This window comes from Pristis pectinata, chromosome 10, assembly GCF_009764475.1.
Source record: "Pristis pectinata isolate sPriPec2 chromosome 10, sPriPec2.1.pri, whole genome shotgun sequence".
Lineage (NCBI taxonomy): Eukaryota > Metazoa > Chordata > Chondrichthyes > Rhinopristiformes > Pristidae > Pristis > Pristis pectinata.
In genome coordinates, this window is record NC_067414.1 from 23695724 (window position 1) to 23719034 (window position 23311).

The following is a 23311-nucleotide window of genomic DNA, read 5'->3' on the forward strand; positions in this document are numbered from 1 at the left end:
GTTAATATGGATTTTCTCTATCCCTGGGTGGTTGTCTGGCTTCCTGAGTATTTACAGCATTCTTGTTTGTTTCAGATTTCCAGAACTCCAGCGTTTGGTACTTCATGGTTCCCACATAATTTTTGCCCTCTTCCATTTTCATTTATCTCCCTCTATCTCTTTCGCCAGACAGATCATGAGCAATTAACAATCCTTCACCACCCTCTCTCAGCCAGCACTTTGTGTCATTCAGTATCTCTTGGTCTCATATGAACATATAAATTAGGAGAAGAAATAGTCTACATGGTTTCTAGAGCCTGTGTCCACATTCAATAAGATCAAGACTTTTCTAAACCAGATCATCCATTCACAGACATTCTTTTTGTACTTTCCACTCCTCCAACTCTCTAATTTTTCCCAGTTCTGATGAATGGTCAATTACCTAAAATGTTAACTCTGTTTCTCTCTCCACAGATGCTGTTTGACTTGCTGAGCATTTCCAGCGGTTCCTGATTTCATTTCAGAATCTGTAAGATTATTGTTTGTAGTTGTCCAGGGCAACAAGTAAAGCTCAACGTCAACAAAATTTTGTAAATAGATTGCATAATTCTTTTTCAAAATTTTATCTGCTGCATGGCACAAATCATAAAAGTTTTTGCAAGAGTTGTCTTTAAAATGAGCATAAACCTAATCTCAGCACTATTTCAACATACAATATCTTCTTCACAATGTGTGGGAGAATGAGGGCATTCATTTTCATAATATTATTATAATGTGATTTTCAAAAGTATGGCTGACATAAGTGAGTAAACTGCACTGAAGTATGTTACTGCAAGACTAACTTTGACTCTGAATTGTTTGGCTATCTGACAAGCATCTCTACATGTCAACCCCAGAATAAAATTAATAACAATCTACAGGAAAACCACCCTCTGTTCACTATCAGCCAAAATCAATTGTTATCACCACACACAAATAAAGATTTCAAACAATGAATCATCATAATTTGTTCATTTCCTGAAAATAGAATTAATTCCATAACATTGAAACTTTCAAACCTTCTACATATTTCAGCAAAAGTCCAATTTGATGTATTCAGTGTAAATAGTGCAAGCCTTCATATATTTCACTGAAGATTAATTAAGAAGAATAAGCATGTCTGCCCATAAAAATCGATATCTTAAATGCATACTATTAAGTGCTTATATGCTTTCGGTAGGCACACATACCTGTGCTGTCATCGTAGACCACAGTGACGGTTTTCCATTTGAAGAAATGTACTAGATCTAGGATGGCTTGACTGAGAGACGAGAAATCTGGGTAGAGGTTGACGTAGAAAGAATCCCTGTTGTCTGAGACTTGATGCTTCCACCGGGTCTGTATGTGGGGGACTCCAAGTGCATTGCAAATGGACTGCACTGCATTAGCTGAAGAACTATGAGAAGGACCAAAGATGGCTGCCACCCCCAGAGAGAGTTGATCACATGCTACAGAAGAAACACATAATTCTGTCAGTAACAGTATGCTTGAACAGTACAACACAGGAACAGACCCATTGGCCTATTACGCCCATGTGGCATGAATTAATTAGGAATGGGTAGGTGGAAGAAACCTATTTCATTATGTAATATAACAGACCAGTTAACTTTACTTTGTCCCTTCAGAATCACAGTTTGCACTTAGATAGCTCAAGAGTTTACTTTTATAACATTTACTGATTAAAATTTCTGGAATTCTGGCGAGATCTAGTAAATAAATTTGGATCTTATAGTTTGGAGACAGTATGGAGAACTTTACCTTTTCTGGATGCTTCAAAACTGTCGTAAATATTTATCCTTTGGATGTCGTACGTTAATGTTGTGTTTGGCAACAGCGTTCTGTTTCGGTTGATTGTATTTAAAGCAAATTTAAAGGCGAGTTCCTCTGCCCCAGATGGGCTTTTTTCCACTGACTCAAAAATACCTCCTGAAACAGAGAAGAAATAATTGTGCTTTAGACATCACAAATGCTATGGAAACTTTCCAGTAAGACCAAACTTAAGGCGGGGTAAGGTAGCAGTGAAGGGAAGTGGTGTGACAAAGATTGTAGAAAAAAACATAAACAGAAGACAGTTACAGCTTACTGTGAAGGAAGGTATTTTGGAGATAGATACAGAAAAATCATCAGATTGAATATGAAAAATGGTCAGAGGGACTTTAAAATGTAGATACATAGTAATGATAGCAGTATAGGTCACCAAGACTTAAAACATACAAGTGCGGTTTTGAATCCAATGGCAGAGAATACAATAAAGAGTACAAAAGATAACCAAAGCTAGAATTTTTGTAAACAGTTTTTAAAATCCCACTCTAGGCAGAATATATGAGCAATGGAAAAGATACTGTATAGAACTGCCAGACCATCCATGACTGCAATACAGCTGTTTGCAAAACAGATCAATGTGGCCCAGCATTTACACAATGTTATTTCCAGAAACCAGAAGACAAATGTGGAATGCAAAAGACAAGCTGAATTAAGAGGGCCTAATGTTAATAGGTAGCCAAAAACTAATCCATATGAAAGATGTGCCCTTTAAATAGATGTCCTGCAGAAGGTTCTCTGTTTGTTGATAAGGCAAATTTCTCAGTGAATTAATCATATGGCATCAGGTGCCAGGGAAGACCAAATTCACAAATAATACAGGAGCCTTATTTGAATATCATAATATTGTAGGCCTCCATTCTGTAGTCCACGTCAATATGATTGAGATGCATTTCTGGAATAGATTGGACAATACATGATATTGGATCCTTAGGCACCTGTATTATGCCTATAAAATAACACTTAAAAGAAATTTGTACAGGCACTTGGATAGGAAAGGCATAGAGGGTTACAGGCCTAATGCAGGCAAATGGGATTAGTACAGATAGGCATCAGAGTTGGCATGGAAAAACCTTAGAAAATGTGAAGAACATGGTTTCTGATACAATAAAATTTCAGTCCCATAAATGCACTTTAATAGGCAGAGAGTCAGTGTAATGGACTAATTTCAAGGTTGGGAATCATGGTTGGGAATTTAGCAAATAAACATGCAGGAGCCCAGAAGTAAAAAAAATCTGTCCCTCTACAGCACAAACACATCCATTCTCTCATACCATTCTCTCACTTTCTCTGAAACTGTGATGCTTTATTCCGCATTCTATAATTGTTTTACCTTGTACTACCTCAGTGCACTGTGTAATGAAATGATCTGTATGAACAGTATGCAAGACAAGATTTTCACTGTACTTCGGTACATGTGACAATAATAAACCAGTTTACCAATGATGGAACTGCCTTAGAAAAAGTCTAAAGCACCAATATTGTAAGTTGAGGCTCCTTATCCACGCAAGCAGAGGGCACAGATGGATCAAATTGGTGACCCTGTGACCTATGCCCTCTGTGAAGCTTAATCTGATCTTAAATGCCCCTTAACTGCTACATTAAATCATGCAGTCTCTCCTATCAGAGATATACCCTTTGTTCCACCTTTGCCCCACTCCCACCTTCTTTGTTACATAAAACTAACTTGTATTCTCTCTTTCCCAATTCTGATGAAGGGTCCCAGACCTGAAACATTAACTGTTTCTTTTTCCACAGATATAGCTATTAGATATTTATTTATTAGTCACATGTACATCGAAACACACAGTGAAATGCATCTTATTGCATCACTGACAATGTGCTGGGGCAGCCTGCAAGTGTCGCCATTCTTCCGGCGCCAACATAGCATGCCCACGGCTCCTAACCTGTACGTCTTTAGAACGTGGGAGGAAAATGGAGCACCCAGAGGAAACCCACACAGACACGGGGAGAACATACAAACTCCTTACAGACAGCAGCGGGAATTGAACCCAGGTCATTGGCGCTGTAATAGTGTTACGCTAACTGCTACACTACCGTACCGCCCCTGAGATGCTGCCTGACCTGCTGAGTATTTCCAACATTTTCTGTTTTTATTTCTGTGACCTGTACTCCTGTTTCTTGAGATTGGCTGTAAGATAGAAAGCAGATATGATGGGCTTGGTAGCTAATGAGACAAGAGAAAGGAATGAAGCAGCATCCACAAGGATCAGCATTAGAACGACTATTAATTATAAATTACATTAATGATCTGAATTTAGTAATAGGTATCAAAATTTGTCAATGATACCAGACTGAGGAAGAACGGAACGTAAGTTTTAAACAGGCACATGTGAGGTGTTGCACATTGATAAGTAAGTAGAAATATCACCTACACCTTCTGAAATGGGAAATTTGAAGAACAAAAGGATGGAGGGATACAAGTAAAGAAATCAGTAAAAACAGCATCAAAAGCCAGCACAGCAAGTAAAATGCGAACCATACATTTGAACTTATTTCTAAGGGCATAGAATTCGTTTCTGAAGTTAAGCTAAACCCTGTGTAACATCTGGTCAGAATGCATTTAGGGTAAAGTTCCTGTGTGAAAAAAACAAGGAAACACTGTAAGGGGTTAAAGAAGATTAAGAAGGATGGTAACGGATCTGAGACAATGTACCAATCAGGGAAGGTTCAACAAGCTGGGGCCTTTTTAAGAAAAGGAAAGATCTAGCGGCATGGTAGCGTAGTGGTTAGCGCGACGCTATTACAGTGCCAGCGATCGGGGTTCGATTCCCGACGCTGTCTGTAAGGAGTTTGTACCTTCTCCCCGTGTCTGCATGGGTTTCCTCCGGATGCTCCGGTTTCCTCCCACATTCCAAAGATGTACGGGTAGGTAAATTTGGGTTTAAAATGGGCAGTGCGGACTCATTGGGCCAGAAGGGCCTGTTACCACACTGTAAATAAAAATTTTTTTAAAAATTTGAAAAAAAAGAGGACATTAAACAGAGGTCTTTAAAATTATGGATGGTTCCCTCAAAAGAAGCAGGAGGAGCATATGTGAGAAGAGAACAGAGAGGTAAGCAGGAAGACTGAGGTGAAATGGGTGGAATGGGAGGAGGATAGTACACAAAGTATAAACACCGACATAGTTTGGGCTGAATGACCCAATGCTGTACCATAAATTGAAACCAATTTCATGTTGACTAGAGACCAGGCTGGACTAACACATCCACATAAGCGGACACATGCACAAACACCTGTCTACACACGTACACTGGGGAGGCCTAGTGGCTCAGCTAGTAGAGCTGGTGCCTGACAGCTCCTATGAATGCTGTTTTAGGACCAGGCTGATAGACATAACACAGTTGATTAGGTAGTGGTCAGTCTGGCAGTGACTGGTATCTGTCATGGCCTGGGTAATGTGGAGATCCTTGCAATCTTTTGCTTAGCCAGTAATATAATCTAACATGTGCCAATATCTGGATCAAGGATATTGCCATATAATCTTGTATTTGTATCACTGGCAAAACAGGATTCTGGTTATGATAAGGTTGTGTCCCAAAAATTTTCTCAGAAGGAGGACTTCTTTGGATTTAATTTTCCACTCTTTATCCATTCCATCTCCAGCATCACTGCCACCCTAGGCCAACAAATACTACAAAGTGCCAGAGAGAATAGCATCTTCTCTGAAGTTCTGAAATGTGGCAGAGGAACACAAATTCGCACCTTCATTTCCCACATCTGGGAAATGAAGGAAGTGTTGCAAACCTCAGTGATGCCATAATACTCGTCATCTTTCAGAAAGAAGACAACACTGAATGGAATAAGTACAAAGGGAACTTCCTTCAGTCTGCCACAGGACAAGTCAGTGCATGGGCCCACTTCAAGGGTCTTAAACTGGCTGAAGATCTGTTTTCCAAATTACAGTGCTAATTCCATAATGCCCAGGACTTTCAACATATAGCAACCCCAAGATAATGCAGGTAGCAGTATCAAACATTATACATGTCCTTTTATGACCTTACAAAAGGCTTTGAAGTCTGGCAATTAAAAAAGGTTGTGAAGGTCCAAGTTGAGACCTGGGAAACATGGACCAGATCCCTCATCCCTCAGCAAAGGCAATTCTTGACAATGAAATTCATTATCACCTTCAATCCACTAGCAAAGCTTTCACACTTCTTAGAAAATGAATGTTCAAAGATCAAGACCTAAAGCACAACAGACAGCACATGATCTCTGTACAGCAGTGATCCGTGCCCTGCTTTATACTTCAGAGACACAGACTACCTACAGCAGGACAGGTACCACCAACCTCACCTCCGCAAATCCTCCAAATTTACTGATAGATAATGCAAACCAATCTCAGCATCCTCTCTGGGGCCAATATTCCCAGCATCAAGGCTTCAATTACACCTGACCAGTTCTAATGGGTAGAACACATTGTTCACATACCCGACATGAGATTCTCAAACAGGCAGTCTGCTCTGAGGTCCAACAACAGCAAGAAGGAGCAGGACAGGAGAAGGAAATCAAAGATGTTTTCAAAGCCCTGCTGAAAAAAATGTGATATCCTCATTGACTCATGGGGGTAGCTGGCCCAGCACCACTCAACACGGAGAAGGAACATCCAGGGGCACATTGAGAAACTTGAGTGTCTTCATCAGGAGTAGGTAGAAGCCTCGTGAAAATGGTGAAAGGACCATAACAACCCACAAACCACCCACATACCCATTCTGTCAAACACCTCCTGCCCCATCCATGACAGAGTTCTGTAGGTCCCACATTGGCCACATCTGGCAACTCAGAACGCACAGAACTGAACTGGGAACAAGTCATCCTGGATCTGTGGAACTGCCTAATAAGAAAATTTTGTGTCATTTTCAACCAAGACATACAAATCTCATGTAACCTAACTCTCTAAATAGTTTATGGCTAACCAATTCCATCTCTTCAATCTTACTAGATAACAAAGAATTGACTTAATGCATAATAATAGAGTCAAAACATTTAATGCAAGTGGACAACTACAATCCTCATATTGAATGATCAACAGTGAACATATCAATGTAAGAACATGATTTTAACTTGACAAGAGATCCCAGGAATTTAGGTGCACTATCCGTTTTGTTCAACTTCTTTTGCCAATAACCATCAACAAAGTCAATTGTTAAAAAAAGCAGTGATCTCTGAAGGCATTTCATGTGTCATAAATTTTTAGTAATGAGCCATCATCTGTCATTTGGCTTAGCTATCTGCTTTCAATACAAAAGCTCACACTGGCACCTTAACTCTTTAGCAAAACAATTAAGGATGCCCATGGGTTAGTATAAAACCAAATTACATTATCTGGTAACAAATGATTAATATGGTGTTTGACTTCCTCCTTCTGTTACACAGGAATACAAATGTATCATTCTTTAAAGATCAACTGTAGAAAAAAAAGTAATTCAAGATTTCAACCTGGCTGTTTTCAGGAAGTACAAACATTATTTGACACACCATAATGTAGGTGAATTAGCAATATTTTTTAACAAATCAAAGTTTAATGATGTTTCTATCTCAATAAGGGTCTTTCTTCAATCAATATTTCTGTGAGACAATAAATAGACTAGCACCAGTATTATTCCCAATAGCATAACAAAAAGTCACAATTTAATGCTTAATCCTCCATAGGTTGTTTCCACCAGTAGCTATTATTAAGCCCATTTTCTTTCAAATCATTATTCACAATCATAATCTATAACAACACACATCATTTTCCTCTGGGTTCAGTTTTCTACACTAAACAACAGAAAGCTCAAGTATCCACAGTAGAACATCTGCTGTTTGCCTCTGGCATCTTGATCAACTTTTCTCATGTTTAGTTTAACCAGATATCGCTGACTGCTTAACTTTGAATATCATCTCATCACCTCAGCGATACATGTAATCAAACATTCTCTCTCTCTCCCTCTCTCTCTCTCTCTCCAACACCACTACCAGCCACAACTACCCCTTCCCCTCAATCCCTCACTCCCACCACCACCCATCCACCACAGCTTCTACTTCACCGGCGGCTTTTAGCTCTGGTTTCAAATCTCCAGCAAACATAGTATTTTGCTTCTCTTTCACTTATACAAGCTGTTGCAGCTGAAGTAATTTCCTTATCACTAATCACATCTTCCACAAATGAATACAATTGGTTTGATGTTTTTTTTGCTACTCAACTGTGATAGATCTTTGTTGTCACAGATATAAAGCTGTTACAATCTTTCATGGAATTTGTATACTGACACAAGCAGATATTTAAGGGAACACGAATTGTAAGTTTTACCAGGAAGGAAAGAGCTTCACTGACATCTCTTGCCAGCCAGGAGCAAGAGCACATGACCCTACTTTATATTTACCATGATCAAACAGAGTCTCTTACCCTCTTCCCACCCTGGCTCTCACCAGGTTGACCCACTCCTCATTATCCATCCTTTTCAACCTTGGTGCTGGCTTTCTATTGCACCCTTTCCTAGGGAACAACTCAATCTGGCCAGCTGCTGGCCAGGAAGAATCAAAAATATTAAATACTGTGGCAATGTTGCATTTCTGGTTCACCCATGCTCTTAAAGTCAGCCCAGGCTTTCCCTGCCTCATTGCCCTTTCAGGACCCCTTGGCCTCAACACAGAAATAACAAGTTTGAAATTGCTTTTGCAATCCTTTTCATAAAACTTCTGTGAAAATGACACACACATTCAAATGCATATATCATTTGTATGCAAATATCTCAGAAGATATATATCAAAAGTGACCCTTGCACATCAGTCAGCACACCTGTCAAATTATTCAGATCATTTTCTCTTAATTAGCAATTGAGAGGCTCAACAGAAAATCTTCATGATATGTTAACAGTCTGTTCAGAAGGAGGCGATAATAAGCTGTTGTATTTACTCCAGCACATTTGTTTGCGGCTACCCAATTTGACTAATGTGTTCTGAATGTGTCAAGTACTTAATAAGGTTTGTTAAATTGAAAATTTCGCTTTTCATACACCGTATTGAGGAGCATGTAATGAGAAGCATGTAATGAAATGCATACATGCTGTGTCTGAGGTTTTGATTTCATTTATAACGTTGAAATTGTATTGTTTGTTACAGAAATTATGAGAAGGTCTTGAGATGGAAAAACCCGCTAGACAAATTTAAGATTTTCAGATGCATATACATCTGAGTTCATCCATCCTGTTGTAGATTTGATAATCAAACTGACATTTTACGGCTAATGTCTTTTGCAGCCAACTGTTGAAATTCAGAGAAAGATAACTGTGCCTACTTGAACAACATTTAGTCATGTGTTAATTTGATTATGCAGTGTCATAGAATTAGAAGTCTTGGGTAATTTTGCACAGGAAACAATAAGATTTTATTTTAGTACCTTTTAACACAAGTGTATTCTCACAAGATTTCATTTTTAAAAAGTGCAACGAAGTGGATGGAGGTTCCCTCAACAAAGGGGTAAAAATAAGCTGGAGACACAAGAAGCTGTGGATGCTGGAATCTGAAGCAAAAGGTAAACTGCTGGATGAACTCAGTGAGTCAGGCAACATCTGTGGAGGCAAAGGGATGGTCGGCATGTTGGTTCAAGACCTTGTAGTGTAGTGGTTAGCGTAACGCTATTACAGTGACCCGGGTTCATTTCCGCCGCTGAATGTAAGGAGTTTGTATGTTCTCCCCGTGACTGCATGGTTTTCCTCTGGGTGCTCCGGTTTCCTCCCATATTCTAAAGACGTATGAGTTAGGAAGTTGTGGGCGTGCTATTTTGGCACCGGAAGTGTGGCGACAGTTGCGGGCTGCCCCCAGAACCCTCTATACAAAAGATGCATTTCACTGTTTGTTTCAATGTACATGTGACGAATAAATAAATCTTGGGTTACCTTGGGTTGCATTAGAACTGAGAGTGCAGAGGGAAGGCAGCCTGTATATACAAGTGAGAGGAAGGGATGAGACAGAGGCTGGTAGGTGACAGGTGGAACCGGATGAGGGGGGAATGATAGGCAGATGGAGCTAAATGGGAGGGAGGAGGAGGGGAGAGTGCTGAGACAAAGACTGGCAGGTGATAGGTGGAAATGTAAGAACAATAATATTTTATGCAGATGGAACCAGGTGGTGAAGGGTGAAGAGTCTAGGTAATGAGCGTGAGGGGGGGAACGGAAAGAGTGAACAGAGGGAGAGAGACCCTGGATACTCTGGTTGGAGTGGGAAAAGAACACAGGGGAAGTAGGTTACCTGAAGCTGGAAAATTCAATGTTCATGCTATAGGTTACTCAAGTGGAATACAGTATAAGGTGGTATTCTTCTAGTTTGCATTTGGCCTCACTGTGGCAGTGGAGAAGGCCAAGGACAGACAGGTCAGTGTGACAATGGGAAAAGGAAGTGAAATGAAATGCTCAAGGTGGCCATTGCAGACAGAACACAGGTGCTCTGCAAAATGGTCATCCAGTCTATGCTTGGTCTCGCCAATGCAGAGGAAGTCACAGCATGAGCACCGAATGCATAGACTTGGTTGGAGGCATTACATGCGATTCTCTGCTTCACTTGGAAGAGCTGTTTAGATCTCTGGATGGTGATGACGGAGGAGTGTTGCACCTCCTACGGTTGCAGGGGAAAGTGCCGATGTGGATGGTCAAGGACGAGTGAACCAGGGAGTCATGGAGAGAGCAGTTCCTGGGGGAAGCAGAAAGGGAGGGGTGGGAAAGATGTGGCTGGTAGTGGGATCCCGTTGGAGCTGGCAGAAGTGGTGAAGCATGGTACGTCATCCTGGATGTGGAGGCTAGTGGGGTGAAGGGTGAGGACCTGGGGAACTCTTTATCTCTTCTGTCTAGGGAGAAAGGCCAGGACCTGGGGAATTCTATATCTGTTCTGTCTGGGGAGAAGAGCGGTGAGAGCAAACGTGCAGGAAATGGAGGAAATGTGTGCGAGGGCTCCATCAACTACATCAGGGAGCAAGCCATATCTCCTGAGGGTTTGAACAAGTTCTGCCAGGTGGATAAGAGTGTTGTTGAAAGGGAACTGGTTGGGCCTTTGTTCCAGAAAGAAACAGGGGGCCCTAAGACATTTCCTGTGAGGTACTTGTTGGATTTTTTTGAACAATCAAAAGCCCCTCAGGTTCAGTGAGGTTAATTCTCACTTAGCCTGGCAGAGATGTGAAGGCACCAAATAATTTATCAATTTAATACCTTGCCAACTTTTGTACCTACCGCATTCTTTCAATTTATATGTTAAAAACTATAGGTGTGAAAGAGAAGCTTACAGAAACTCAGTGCCCAGATATCACGAGCCTTGATTACACATCAAGACATAAGGCTTGTTCTGCTTGATTTACACTGTTCCCACCTGCCCATTAACAGGTGACTTGTTGCCATTGTATGATTAACTCATATTAATTACATGAGCGGACCTGCTGCGCAAAGGACATCTGCTGCTGACATGCAACACAGGCCTGGTACCAGAGCCAGACGCTGTGCCATCAACTGCAACAACCTTGCCCTTCCATCCCTCCAGGAATATACTGTGCCAATTTTTGGGAATGACACCATGGCGGAACAAAAGGCAAAATCCACTTCACCACCAGCTCATCCACAACCATGTCCTCCGTCACAATACAGGAGAAGGGTGGGGAACTGCTCCATCATTTTCATGTAAATTCAAACCAACTCCCTGAGCTTTTCTTTCCTGTTTTGCCTGTTAATTCTTTCCATTAATCTTAATTTCTCTGCTATTTTCACTTTATTGAGGTCATTCAATTTGTTAAAATCAATATCAAAATATCATTGTCCTTTTACCTCTTCCCTACCCGCCATGGGTGGCCCGGTGGTGTAGTTAGCAGAGCCACTGCCTCACAGCGCCAGCTGCCAGCCTTTAATCCTGACTCTGGGTTCTGCCTGTATAGTCAGTGTGGCAGTGGTCAGTTTCCAATTCCCACATCCCAACGACATGCAGGTTGGTGGATTAATTGGCCACTGTAAATTGCCTCTGAGTGTGTAGGTGAGTGACAGAATCTGGGGGGGAGTTGATGAGAATGTGGGGAGAATAACAAATAGGATGAATGCAGTATTAGTGTAAAGGAAGTTTGATGGTCAGCACAGACTCAGTGGGCCAAAGGGCCTGTTTCAGTGCTGTGCCTCTCCATGACCCCAATATCAAAATATCTTTGTCCATTTATCTCTTCTCTTCCCACTTTTCATGGATACAAATAATTCTCCCAGATGAACATACTAATCTAGTCTACTGCATTCAGTGTTCACATTATGGTCTCCACTATATTCAAAAAACCAAATGCACTTTGGGTGAAATGCAGTTTGTAGCACTGGTGTTCCGTCCATAGGAGCGACCCTCAGCGTTCAGTTGCCATCACTTCAATTCTCCCTTCCATTCCCATTTATCTCTGAGACCTCCTGATTTATTATAACAGGTCTAACGTCTGCCTGAAAAACAGCACCTCATCTTCAGTCTAGCCACAGTACACCTTCTCGGACTCACTTTAGAAATCAACACCATCAGGCAACTTGCTCTCTCTGCATCAGGACAGGCCAGTTCTGCTGTAATCCTCAACCAGCTGTAATGCTGGCTCAGTTTTTCTCTCTCCATTAGCATGGCCTGATCTGCTGGGCATTTCCTACAGCTCTGCAGATCACAGATTGTATATGTCCCTTTGTTTGTGTTCTCACACCCTAATTGCCTTCATTAATCTATGAACCAGATGGCTTCATCAGCAGGTTGTGCATCTTCTACTGTTCCTTTGCCCACCATCAGGGTTCATTGTTCTTCAACAGTAATGCAGCAATGTCAATACCATGGTGAGGTCCAGTAGAAACCTGGCATTGTTACCCAGGAAGATAAATGTTGGTGACATTCTTGGATCTTCAAGCCCTGACAACCCTTAGACTTCTCCTTGACTGTAGACCATTTGCAACAACCCTCAGATTCAAATAAACTACTTCTTTCTATGAAAAGATGCATTTAATTTTCTGGAGATTAATATCACTCTCTAATATATCCCTCTAAAGGTTTAGAGTGATATGGGCCAAACACAGGCAGTGGGACTAGCTCAGTTTGGCAACTCATTCAGCATGGACAAGTTGGGCCGAAGGTCCTGTTTTTCATGCTGTATAGCTCTTTAACTCTAATACTAAACTCATGAAGTCTCTTGAACTCTTCTTCAAAAACTCAAGGGTCTTTCTTTTCTGCCGCAGTTGTGAATAAAAACATCATCTTGATTGCTTAGACAGGTTTGGACTCCATCTTCTCCATGGTGCTCTCAAGCCTTAAGGCAGTTTGGTCTAGGAGCAGTGTACATTAATTGTTAAATACTGTTGGCTTTCTTTAACTGCATTTAATTGTGCATATCTGTGGGACAATCAAAGACCCCACCCACCCTGGAGATTTTCCCTTCTCCCCCCTCTCATCAGGCAGAAGATACAAAAGCCTGAAAGCACGTACCACCAGGCTCAAGGACAGCTTCTATCCCATTGTTATAAGGCTTTTGAACAGTCCCTTAGTACGATAAAATGGACTCGACTTCACAATCTACCTTGTTATGGCCTTGCACCGTATTGTCTGCCTGCAGTGCACTTTCTCTGTAACTGGAACACTTAATTCAGCATTTTGTTATTGTTTTCCATTGTTCTACCTCAATGCAATGTTGTAATGAAATGATCTGTATGGATAGCATGGAAAACAATAATAAACCAATTTACAGGTGCAACTCAGTAAAGATGTTGGTCCAGGCAATTCAGTACTGAGATCCTACAACATGGCTCAGTCGAAGATTGCTTTATATTGCCTAAAAAGCCAGACAGCTCTGTATGCATTAGGCAGCACCACAACAATGGCATCGGTACAGTGAACAATAATAAACCAATACCAATACCAATCAGCCAACAACTCTGTGTAGTTTTGATCAACACACTGTGCTATCTGAGTTTGTACAACTCTGCTTCTACTTGAGCTTTTAATTTTGCAGTACTTGTCGAGGTCTGCAGTAAATTCCATTGGCATTTGGTGCAATGCATGTGAGGTATTGTGCTCCTCAATATGAACCTTTAAATGTATCTGCATATTTCCCAAACTGTTCATCCAAATGTAGTTGCAAAATGCTCACAACGTATGGATTCTTACAATTCTCTTTCAAATTTTTGAGCCAGTATTTTTCTGACAGAATTAGTCTGTTTGCATAGTCAGCTGCAGTGCTTGGTGGCTTTACTTTCTGACCATCATGTGAAACCTGACATCTAATCTGACTTAGACTTTCCAATGTCTCAACAGAACGCAATCTTCAAATTCAGCATGCTTTTTGTTTACTGCACTTTGCTGAACTTCGTGACATACATAATGTCATAGAGTCATAGAGTAATATAGCATGGAAATAGGTCATTCGGCCCACCTCATCCATGCTGACCGTGGTGACCACCAAGTTAGTCCCACTTGCCAGCATTTAGCCCATATCCCTCTAAACCCCTCCTATCCATATACCTATCCAAGTGTCTTTTAAATGTTGTTATTGTACCTGCCTCAATCACTTCCCCTGGCAGCTCATTCCATGTATCACAACCCTCTTCATGAAGAAGTTGCCCCTCAGATCCCTTTTAAACCTCACCTTAAACCTCTGCCCTCTCATTTTTAGTTCCCCTTCCCTGGGAAAAAAAGATTATGTGTGTTCACTCTATCTAAACCCCTCATGATTTTATACATCTCTATAAGGTCACCCCCAATACCTTCCATTCCAAGGAATAAAGCCCTAGTCTGCCCAACCTCTCCCTATAACTCAGGCCCTCGAGTCCTGGCAGCATCCTCGTAAACCTCCTATGCACTCTTTCCAGTTTAATTACGTCTTTCTTATAACGGGGTGACCAAAACTGGACACAATATTCCAAGTGTGGTCTTCCCAATGTCTTGTATAATTGAAACATAACATCCCAACTCCTATATTCGATGCCCTGAATGATGAAGGCCAGCATGTAAAACATCTTCTTCATCACTCTGTCTACCTGTGATGTCACTTTCAGTGAACTGTCCTTGTACTCCTAGGTCCCTCTGTTCCACAACACTCCCAGGGTCCGACCATTCACTCTATAAGTCCTACCCTGGTTCGACTTCACAAAATGCAACACTTTGCACTTATCCAAGTTGAAAGTCATTTCCCAATCCTTGTCCCACTTACTTAGCTGATCAAAATCCTCCTGTAATTTCCCGATCTACCTTGTTGTGACCTTGCACCTTACTGTACTGCACTTTCTCTGTAGCTGTGACACTTTACTCTGTACTGTTATTGTTTTTACCTGTACTACCTCAATGCAATCTGTACTAACTCAATGTAACTGCACTGTGTAATGAATCGACCTGTATGATCAGTGTGCAAGACAAGTTTTTCACTGTACCTCACTAATAAACCAATACCAATACTAATACCAATATCTCTGCCCATAATCAAGCAGTTGTATAAGTGATGTAAGGATCATTATCTTTTAGTTTAATTTTATAATCACTGCACGTTCTATTCTTGCTTTTCATGCTGTTTTCCAGCTTCAATGTTGTACAATGAAAATAAAAAAACAAACTGCAGGTGCCAGAAATCTGAAATGTAAACAGAATATGCTAGAGATACTCAGCAGGTCAGGCAGCCCCTGGGGAAAGAAAAATAGAATTATTGTATCTGGCCAAAGGCCATTCATTAGTTCAGAACAACGAGAAAATAATCCAGCTTTAAGTCACAGAGAGGATGAGGATGGGATCAATAGGACAAAGGGAATATTTCAGATAGGGTGAAACCTTGGCGATCCCAGCATGGCTGAAGTTATTCTAGCTTGCCATCCCAAATCTAAAATAGTTCTTTCAGCCTAGGCAAAACACAAAGTAATTTAATTGTAATAGATTTAAGTATATTATTTATCTATTAGTTGATATGACTGCATAAATAGAGGTGCAAAAAGGCACCTCAGAACAGAGAAATGCACATGCTGTGGAAATTCAAGGATGGTTTCTAATTGCTGGACATCTACAGGTGCAGGAAGCACCAGGGGTAGGAATTTCAGAAGAGATAAAAAAGCAAAGCCCCAAAGATAGTAACCACTAGATTACCCCCCATGCTACTCATCATTGAGGAGAGAAACAGAAGGTTGGCGCTAACAAATGCATGGCTGGAGACATGGCACAGGAGGGAGGGCCCTTAGATTACTAGATTCTGGGTTTTAGAGAATGAGTAGAGCAGTTAAAGTCACTGCCGTCCATCTGGGAGCTGGATTGTTCTGTGGATAGCATACTACAGGCAAAAGTCAAGGAAATGGAATGAGTGACCACCAGAGAACAGCAGGCAAGTAATTCAGAAAATGCTTAAAGGTATCTTGTCCTCTAAACAGTACTGAGTCTCCCCACAGAGTGCAACCAAGACTACAGCACCCCAAATGACTCAACAGTACAAGGAGAAAGATCAGGTGGTCAATAGTTATAGGGGATTCAGTAGTTAGGGAGGCAGTCAGATGTTTCTGTGGCTACAGATTGATTCCAGGATGGTATATTGCCTCCCTGATGCTAGGAATGATATCACAGGGGTATAACGATGAATGAGGATTAAAGAATTAGGAAAGATGTGAAGAATCAAGGTGCAAAATATAGTAATCTCCAGATTACTCCCTGTCCCATGCACCAACAGGGTGATAGCACAAATAAATGCATGACTGAGAGATGATAAAAGAGCATTTGGACCAATTCTAGGGGAGGCAGGACACCGGATTGCACCTGCAAAGAACTGTGTGGGAAGGTTTGCTTACTGCTTTGGGAAGAGGTTTAAAAGTCTGACAGCAGGATAGACACAAGAAATCAGTGTTCAAAAAGAAGAAAAAAGGCAGAAAAGGATTGGGAGAGTTAGCACCTGAATGAGAAATATAAAACTTTAGGCCAGTCTAAGACAGTCCAAGATATTCCAAGAGAGGCTTGCAGCGTATGCATGTAAATGCAAGAAGAATATTAAACAGGGTTGGTGAGCTGCAGGCATAATCAGCCATTTGGGGTTATGATGTCATGGCAATAACGGAGAGCTGGCTAAAAAAAGGGCAGAAATGGGTTTGAAATATTCATGGGTACAAGGTGTTCGGGAAAGATGGGGAAGGAAAGAAAGGAAGGGGAGTGGCAACAGAATAATGCAGTGGTGGAGAGAGGGAATGTCCTGGAACAAGCAGGAATAGTGTCCACGCTCAGAGTAGAGAAGCACAGTGATGTGTTGACAATACAGCACAGGGATAAGAATAATAAAGCTGCTCGTTTGTAGGGAAATCACAGACATGTGAAAAAGCCATGAAGTAGTTTCAACAAGGGACTTCAACTGCCCAAAAACGATAGCAATAACATAAAAAGCAAAGAGGGGAGAAGTTTCTAAAGTGTGTTTATGAAAACCTTCTTGATCAGTACATTTCTAGCCCAATGAAGGAAGTAGCATAACTGGTTTGTGGAAACTAGCCAGGCCAAGTGAAGCAGGAGTCAGGAGGGGAGCATCAAGTAAACAATGTAACAATAGAAAAGAATCTCGACCACTTTGCGGTAAGAACATTCAACTGAAAAGGGACTGAGAAACAGCACTGAGAAAACTTCCCATAAGGACAAGAACAGATCTAACCTGAGGAAATTGGAGTCAAAGCTTGGCAGGCAAAATTACTTAAGAATGTGCAGCCCTCAGGTTATAGATGTTTCGACTACAGTTTAGGTGCATTCACATGAGGAAGATGGTTGGGGAAATTGCATGACAGAGAGGAAAAGAGTAAAACATAAACCACTGGACAAACTCAGTAGGTCAAGCAGTATCTGTTGAGGCAAAGGGAAATAGTGAACTTTTCAGGTTAAGACCCTGTATCAGGACTGTGATTGTAGGAAGACTGGGCTGAACATTGAGTTTTTGAATTCCACATAACCCATTCCGTGTTCCCTTCTCATTGCTACCAGTCCACCCAGGGTCTCTCTCCCTTTGTTCACCTTTTCTATCACTCTTCCCCCTGTTGCCAAAACCCATCATCACCCCCCATCTGGTTCCATTGGCACATCACTCAATACCTATCAACCTGGGTTTCTTTTCCCTTGGTGCACCTTTCCCATCCCCTCCCCCACCTGGTTTTACCTGCCCATCATCCTTCCCTTATCTGCTTCCACAAAGCACCTACCAGCCTGTGTCTCAGGACCCCCCCTCCTCAACCTGACACCATTTTCCATGATCACCCCCTTCTTTGGTTCCACCTTTCACCTACCAGCCTCTGCCTCATCCCTCCCTCTCACTTCTATACACTGGCTATCTTCCCTCTACACTCTCAGTCCTGATGCAGGGTTTTGACCCCAAATGTCAACCATCCCTTTGCCTCCACAGATGCTGCTTGACCCATTGAGTTCTTCCAGCAGTTTATTTTTTGCTGTCTCTCATGTCTCCAGAGGGAAAGAGCATAGGGCTGATGCCAGACTGTTAACACAAATGAGAACCAGGCTCATTATAGAAGGTTCAATGGGGAGGCAAAAAGAGAAATGAGGGATGCAAGGACAGAACAGGAGAAAAGACTGGCAGGAAACATGAAGGAGTTATAAGAGGGCAAAAGTGTGAATTCAAAATAGCAAGATATTTCATTTATTGAAAGCAAGGACACATGGTCCGAGTATTGAAGGTTAATAGAGGACAGAAACGCAAAGTAAGGGCAGTTAATCAGCGTCTCAATGGAAGGGAAATACTTACATAGAGGAGGTTGAGGAAAGTGAAGAGTTAATTTTAAGTAGCATATACTCCACTAGTAGTGATAAACATCATTAATTTTAAAATTAAAGATTAATAATTAAGACATCACTATGATTATTGACATTGATGGTGACTGATCCATCATGGGGAGGGATATATATGACCAGAAGTTTAGCGACAAGCATTTTCAATTTGAGAACATATTCTGGCAAGACCCTGAGAAAATCAAAGTAAATGAAATGTGTTGTCCTCTGAAATGAGAAAATGTCAAGGCTACCAGTTAAATTTGCTGATCATGTAAACAAACAACTCTACCAGGGAGAGATTGGATGGAAGTGTTTCATTGTAAACTTGGGCCTATACTTTATCCACTGAAAGCTCTGAGACAAGAGTTGAGCAATTGGAAGATCAAAGGGTATGGTAGATGTGTAATAGAGAGATTGTGTGACACCCATCATAGTGATATCAAAGGTAGTTAACAGCACCAGACTCTGCAATTATAAAGTCACCCTTAATGGAGCAGTAGATGATGAACATTTTGAGATAACTGGCAATTGTAAAGGATTGTATCTCAGTCAATATGCAGCTTTTATTCTCACTGATGAATTTTATGTACTCTTTGAGATCCCTCTCACCTATCAGCTCACATTCATCACAAAACAAAACAAGTGAAGGTGATGCAGACATTTACAATGATCCAGAAAATATATCAATGAGTATCAGATTGTGAGACACAATGATCTGGCAGACAAAACATGAAAACAAACATGGCATGAGAAAGAGAGTCAAATACACTAATAAGTGCACTGCTGCACACTCATTGACTGCATTTGAGATGAAGAAACTCCAAGTTTGTTATCTGTTGCACTCTCAGTGGTTTTGAATTCTATGTGATTGGGGTAATAAGCAAGAAGGGCATAAAGAACTGATGTTCATTTCTTTAAATGGAGTAGCTGATTTTTTAGAAAAGTCTGCACTTCAATCAAGATTCACTCAGCCAGCTCCATCACAGGCACAACCCTCCCCGCCATTGAGGGCATCTTCAAGAGGAAGTGTCTCAGGAAGGCGGCATCCATCATTAAGACACCTCACACCCGGAACATGCTCTCTTCACATTACTACCATCAGGGAGGAGGTACAGGAGCCTGAAGACCCACACTCTACATTTCAGGACAGCTTCTTCCCCTCCGCCATCAGATTTCTGAATGGTCCATGAACCTATGAATGCTACCTCATTATTCCTCTTTTGCACTCTTTATTTATTTTTGTAACTTATAGTAATAGTCTTTATGTCTTTATGTCATAATAGTCTTTATGTCTTTCACTGTACAGCTGCCGCAAAACAACAAATTTCATGACATATGGCAGTGATAATAAACCTGATTCTGATTCTAAAGATGAGTAATTCTCGCCACTTTGACCCAAAGTGGGTGGTACCTGAAATTCATTGTGCACCTCATAATAATTGTAAAGTCCAACCATTAGTGCCTATTTACAAGGTGTCATTTCAGGAGCCACTTGTATCTGTTGAAGCTAACTGTCACTGATTGAAGTTTCTATATTACTTAAAAGGAAAGTGTTCACTTCACAACTTCAGGAACAGTAGACCAAGCCATGGGGGAGCAGTGACAGAAAATGAGAACACCAATTTTTCAAAGCTGGTCTAGACATCTCAGTCCAAAAGGAGGGCGAGGGGGAGAATGGTGCTCTTTGTCCAGGTCCCTAAGGAAGCCTGCAGATCCATTATGCAAGAGGTGGCAACCCAGGTCAATTCCAGGATGAAAACTCCCTTGATCAGGACACGGTGATATAAATAGTTTAATTACATCACATCAAGATCAGCAAACACATCATTTCTAAGAGGCACAATTCTGAAAGAGGCACAGAAGCAGTGAGAGCTGCAGCTATATGCGCATAACTGTTGAAACAGTGACAGCAGGTTGAGAAAGTGATTTAAAAAGTTTACAGGATCCTGGATTTTATAAAGAGTGGCAAAGAGTTGCAAAAGACTGCAAGTCATGATGAATCATTATAAAAGACTGGTTCAGCCACCACTGCAGCACTAAATTCAGTACTGGATGCCACACTTTAGGAAAGATACAAGGGTTTTATTATGACATAGAAGGGCCCATTCAACCCACTGAGTCTATGCTAGCTCTCAAAACATTTCTACCAGTCCTATTCCCCCATTTATTTCTCTGTAACCTATTCTCACATGTACATTGACTTCCCTCTGATTCTAGTCACCCACCTACACCAGGAGCAATTCATAGTAGCCAATTAATCTACCAACCAGCATATCTTTGGAATGTGGGAGGAAACCTGAGCACCTGGCGGAAACCCACGTGGTCACGGGGAAGATGTGGAAATTCCATGCAGACAGTAGCTGAAGTCAGGAGCCATGAGGCAGCAACACCACCTGCTGCATCATGGTGCCGTCCTTTATGTGAATAAATTGGAGAAGCAGGGGTTGTTCTCTTTGGAGCAGAAGAGATATGATAAAGGTATTTAAATTCATGAAGTAGGTAAAGAGAAACTGCTCCCATTGGTAGATAGATCAATAACTACTGAACATAGAAAGAAAGTGAATGGCAGAACCAAAGATGACATGAAGAAAAATATTTTTACACAGCAAATGATTTGGGTCTGGAACACACATCCAGGTAGTAGTGGAAACAGATTAAATTGTGGCAGTCAAAAAATTTTTGAAAGGAAAAAAATTGCAATATTACAGGAAGAGGGCAAGTAAATTGGAAGAGCTGGATTGCTTTTGCATGGAGCCAGTAGGGATGCAACAAGGCGAAAGGTTTCCTTCTGAGCTGTAACTGTCATTCTTCATGAAGTTTCATCCCTAAACAAATTGACTTCTGGACTCACACCCTGCTCTATGCCTCCGTCCCTCATGAACAACAAACTTCTTTGTAATATTCACATTATCATTCAGCGGACTATACTACAATGTTCACACCCACATCATGGCTGAATCATGAGATATTGAAAAATGCGTCACAGCATATAAAATGACCATAGGCATTATCTCAGATACTTCACACAATCTAGGGAATTGGAGCTGGTTTATTATGGTCATATGTACCAAGGAACAGTGAAAAACTTTGTTTTGCACTCCATTCATACAGATAATTTCATTACAACATGCATTGAGGTAGTACAAGCGAAAACAATAACAGAATGTAGAATAAAGTGTTCTAGTTACAGACAAAGTGCAGAGAATATGGTGCAAGGCCATAACGAGGTAGATTGTGAGGTCAAGAGTCTATTTTATCATACAAGAGGTCCATTCAAGAGTCGTATAACAGATTACAGTTATAATAGTTTAAAGGCAAGATCTGCAAGTTACTAGTCAGTGGCCATGAGTGGTTTACAGCCAGGCTGGAGGAGAATATTAGCTCAAGTGTCTTTGTTCAAGAGTGAGAAGTTGCATTGAGGTTCTGTTCCAAATGAAAACTTTGATGGAGAAGCCTACAGGAGAAAGGTAATGGGCATGATGCTTGGAGCAAAGTCCAACTTATCTGAAAGACTGCATAAAATGTCAAGGCACATGGGGAGTCAACATCAACCTTGCATCTGACTTTATAGCAAGCCAGAAGTCTATTTTTCCAGCAAAGAAAGGGTGGTCCAATATTGGCGAACACAACACACATGCAACTTAAATTCCAACCAAATGAGCGCTCCGTCTATTGTGTAGAAATGTTCACACAGTGCCCATAAAAAGACACTGCGTGATCTAATTTCTCGGATGGCTTCTTACAAATTTATCTCATCAGCAGCTATTTCCTGGAAAATTGTATTTGTCTCCAGTGAACCCCATCAGTAGTTCTCTGGTTACTGTCTATTTGATTCAAGCAAATAGTTAATACTGATTGTGTACAACAAGGATATAGCTTAGTCATCTGTGGAGCCTGGTTACTCCAATGCCACAAAAAAAGCAGTGGGGTAAAAGTTTATCTTTGATCACCAACTCATGTTTGGCCAGCATGGATACAGAGGACATTCCATAAACGTAATAATCCTATGGTTTTGGACATGCTGGCCGGATATCAAAGTTTACAGCAGAAGAGAAATTCTCCTTTGTTCTCTTGTGCCAGGAGCAGCCTATGCTGTGGTGCCTGTTGGTACTGGAGAACAAAGGCGAATTTCTTCTGCTGTAAACTTTATGCGCAATTTACAATCTGATAATTAAATAACCCAATCCACAGAACCTTTACTAACTCCCACATCAATCAAAGTGCCAATAAGAATTTAGTTATTTATGAGATCCAATACTCATTTAGAATGAGAAAGACACTTTTACATAAGAGCTTGGCTTCTCAAGGTCAACTCTTCAAGTATGAACAAAAGCACAATCTATTAAAACAAGCTGAAGCTGCACTACACTGGCAGGAGTCAAATCCGTGGCAGATATCAGGAATAATGTAATTTTGGATGGATCGCTTTTGTATTGTCATGCTAGCAAAGGAGAATACAGGCCATTGATTATAAATGTAGTAAGCAAAAGGAACCTATCATTTTTTTTCTGAACTTATAACTAGAAATAATAGCAAATGACTAGTTTGATTAATTTGGTGATGTGGTTATTCATGTCCCTGATGGAGTTACTCATGTAACAAGAAATTTGAAGAAAAGCTTTGATAGATTATCACACGGTTGAAGACAGAGGGCTTTGATCTCTATCCAACCCAGGTATTTAATTAGATTCATCAAGTCAATACAATTTTTGAACTG

The 23311-nt window shown here is 40.9% G+C and overlaps 1 protein-coding gene across 1 annotated transcript in view; it reads right to left on the bottom strand.

The window, feature by feature from the left end:
* Positions 1–23311, bottom strand: part of LOC127575007 (glutamate receptor ionotropic, kainate 2) — a 358965-nt gene that overhangs the window by 206804 nt on the left and 128850 nt on the right. Inside the window, exons 3-4 of the mRNA XM_052024597.1 lie at positions 1777–1944; positions 1209–1466 (exon numbers count right to left, since the gene is read on the bottom strand). Coding sequence (XP_051880557.1) covers positions 1209–1466; positions 1777–1944 — 426 coding nt within the window. The remainder of the gene's footprint in view (positions 1–1208; positions 1467–1776; positions 1945–23311) is intronic.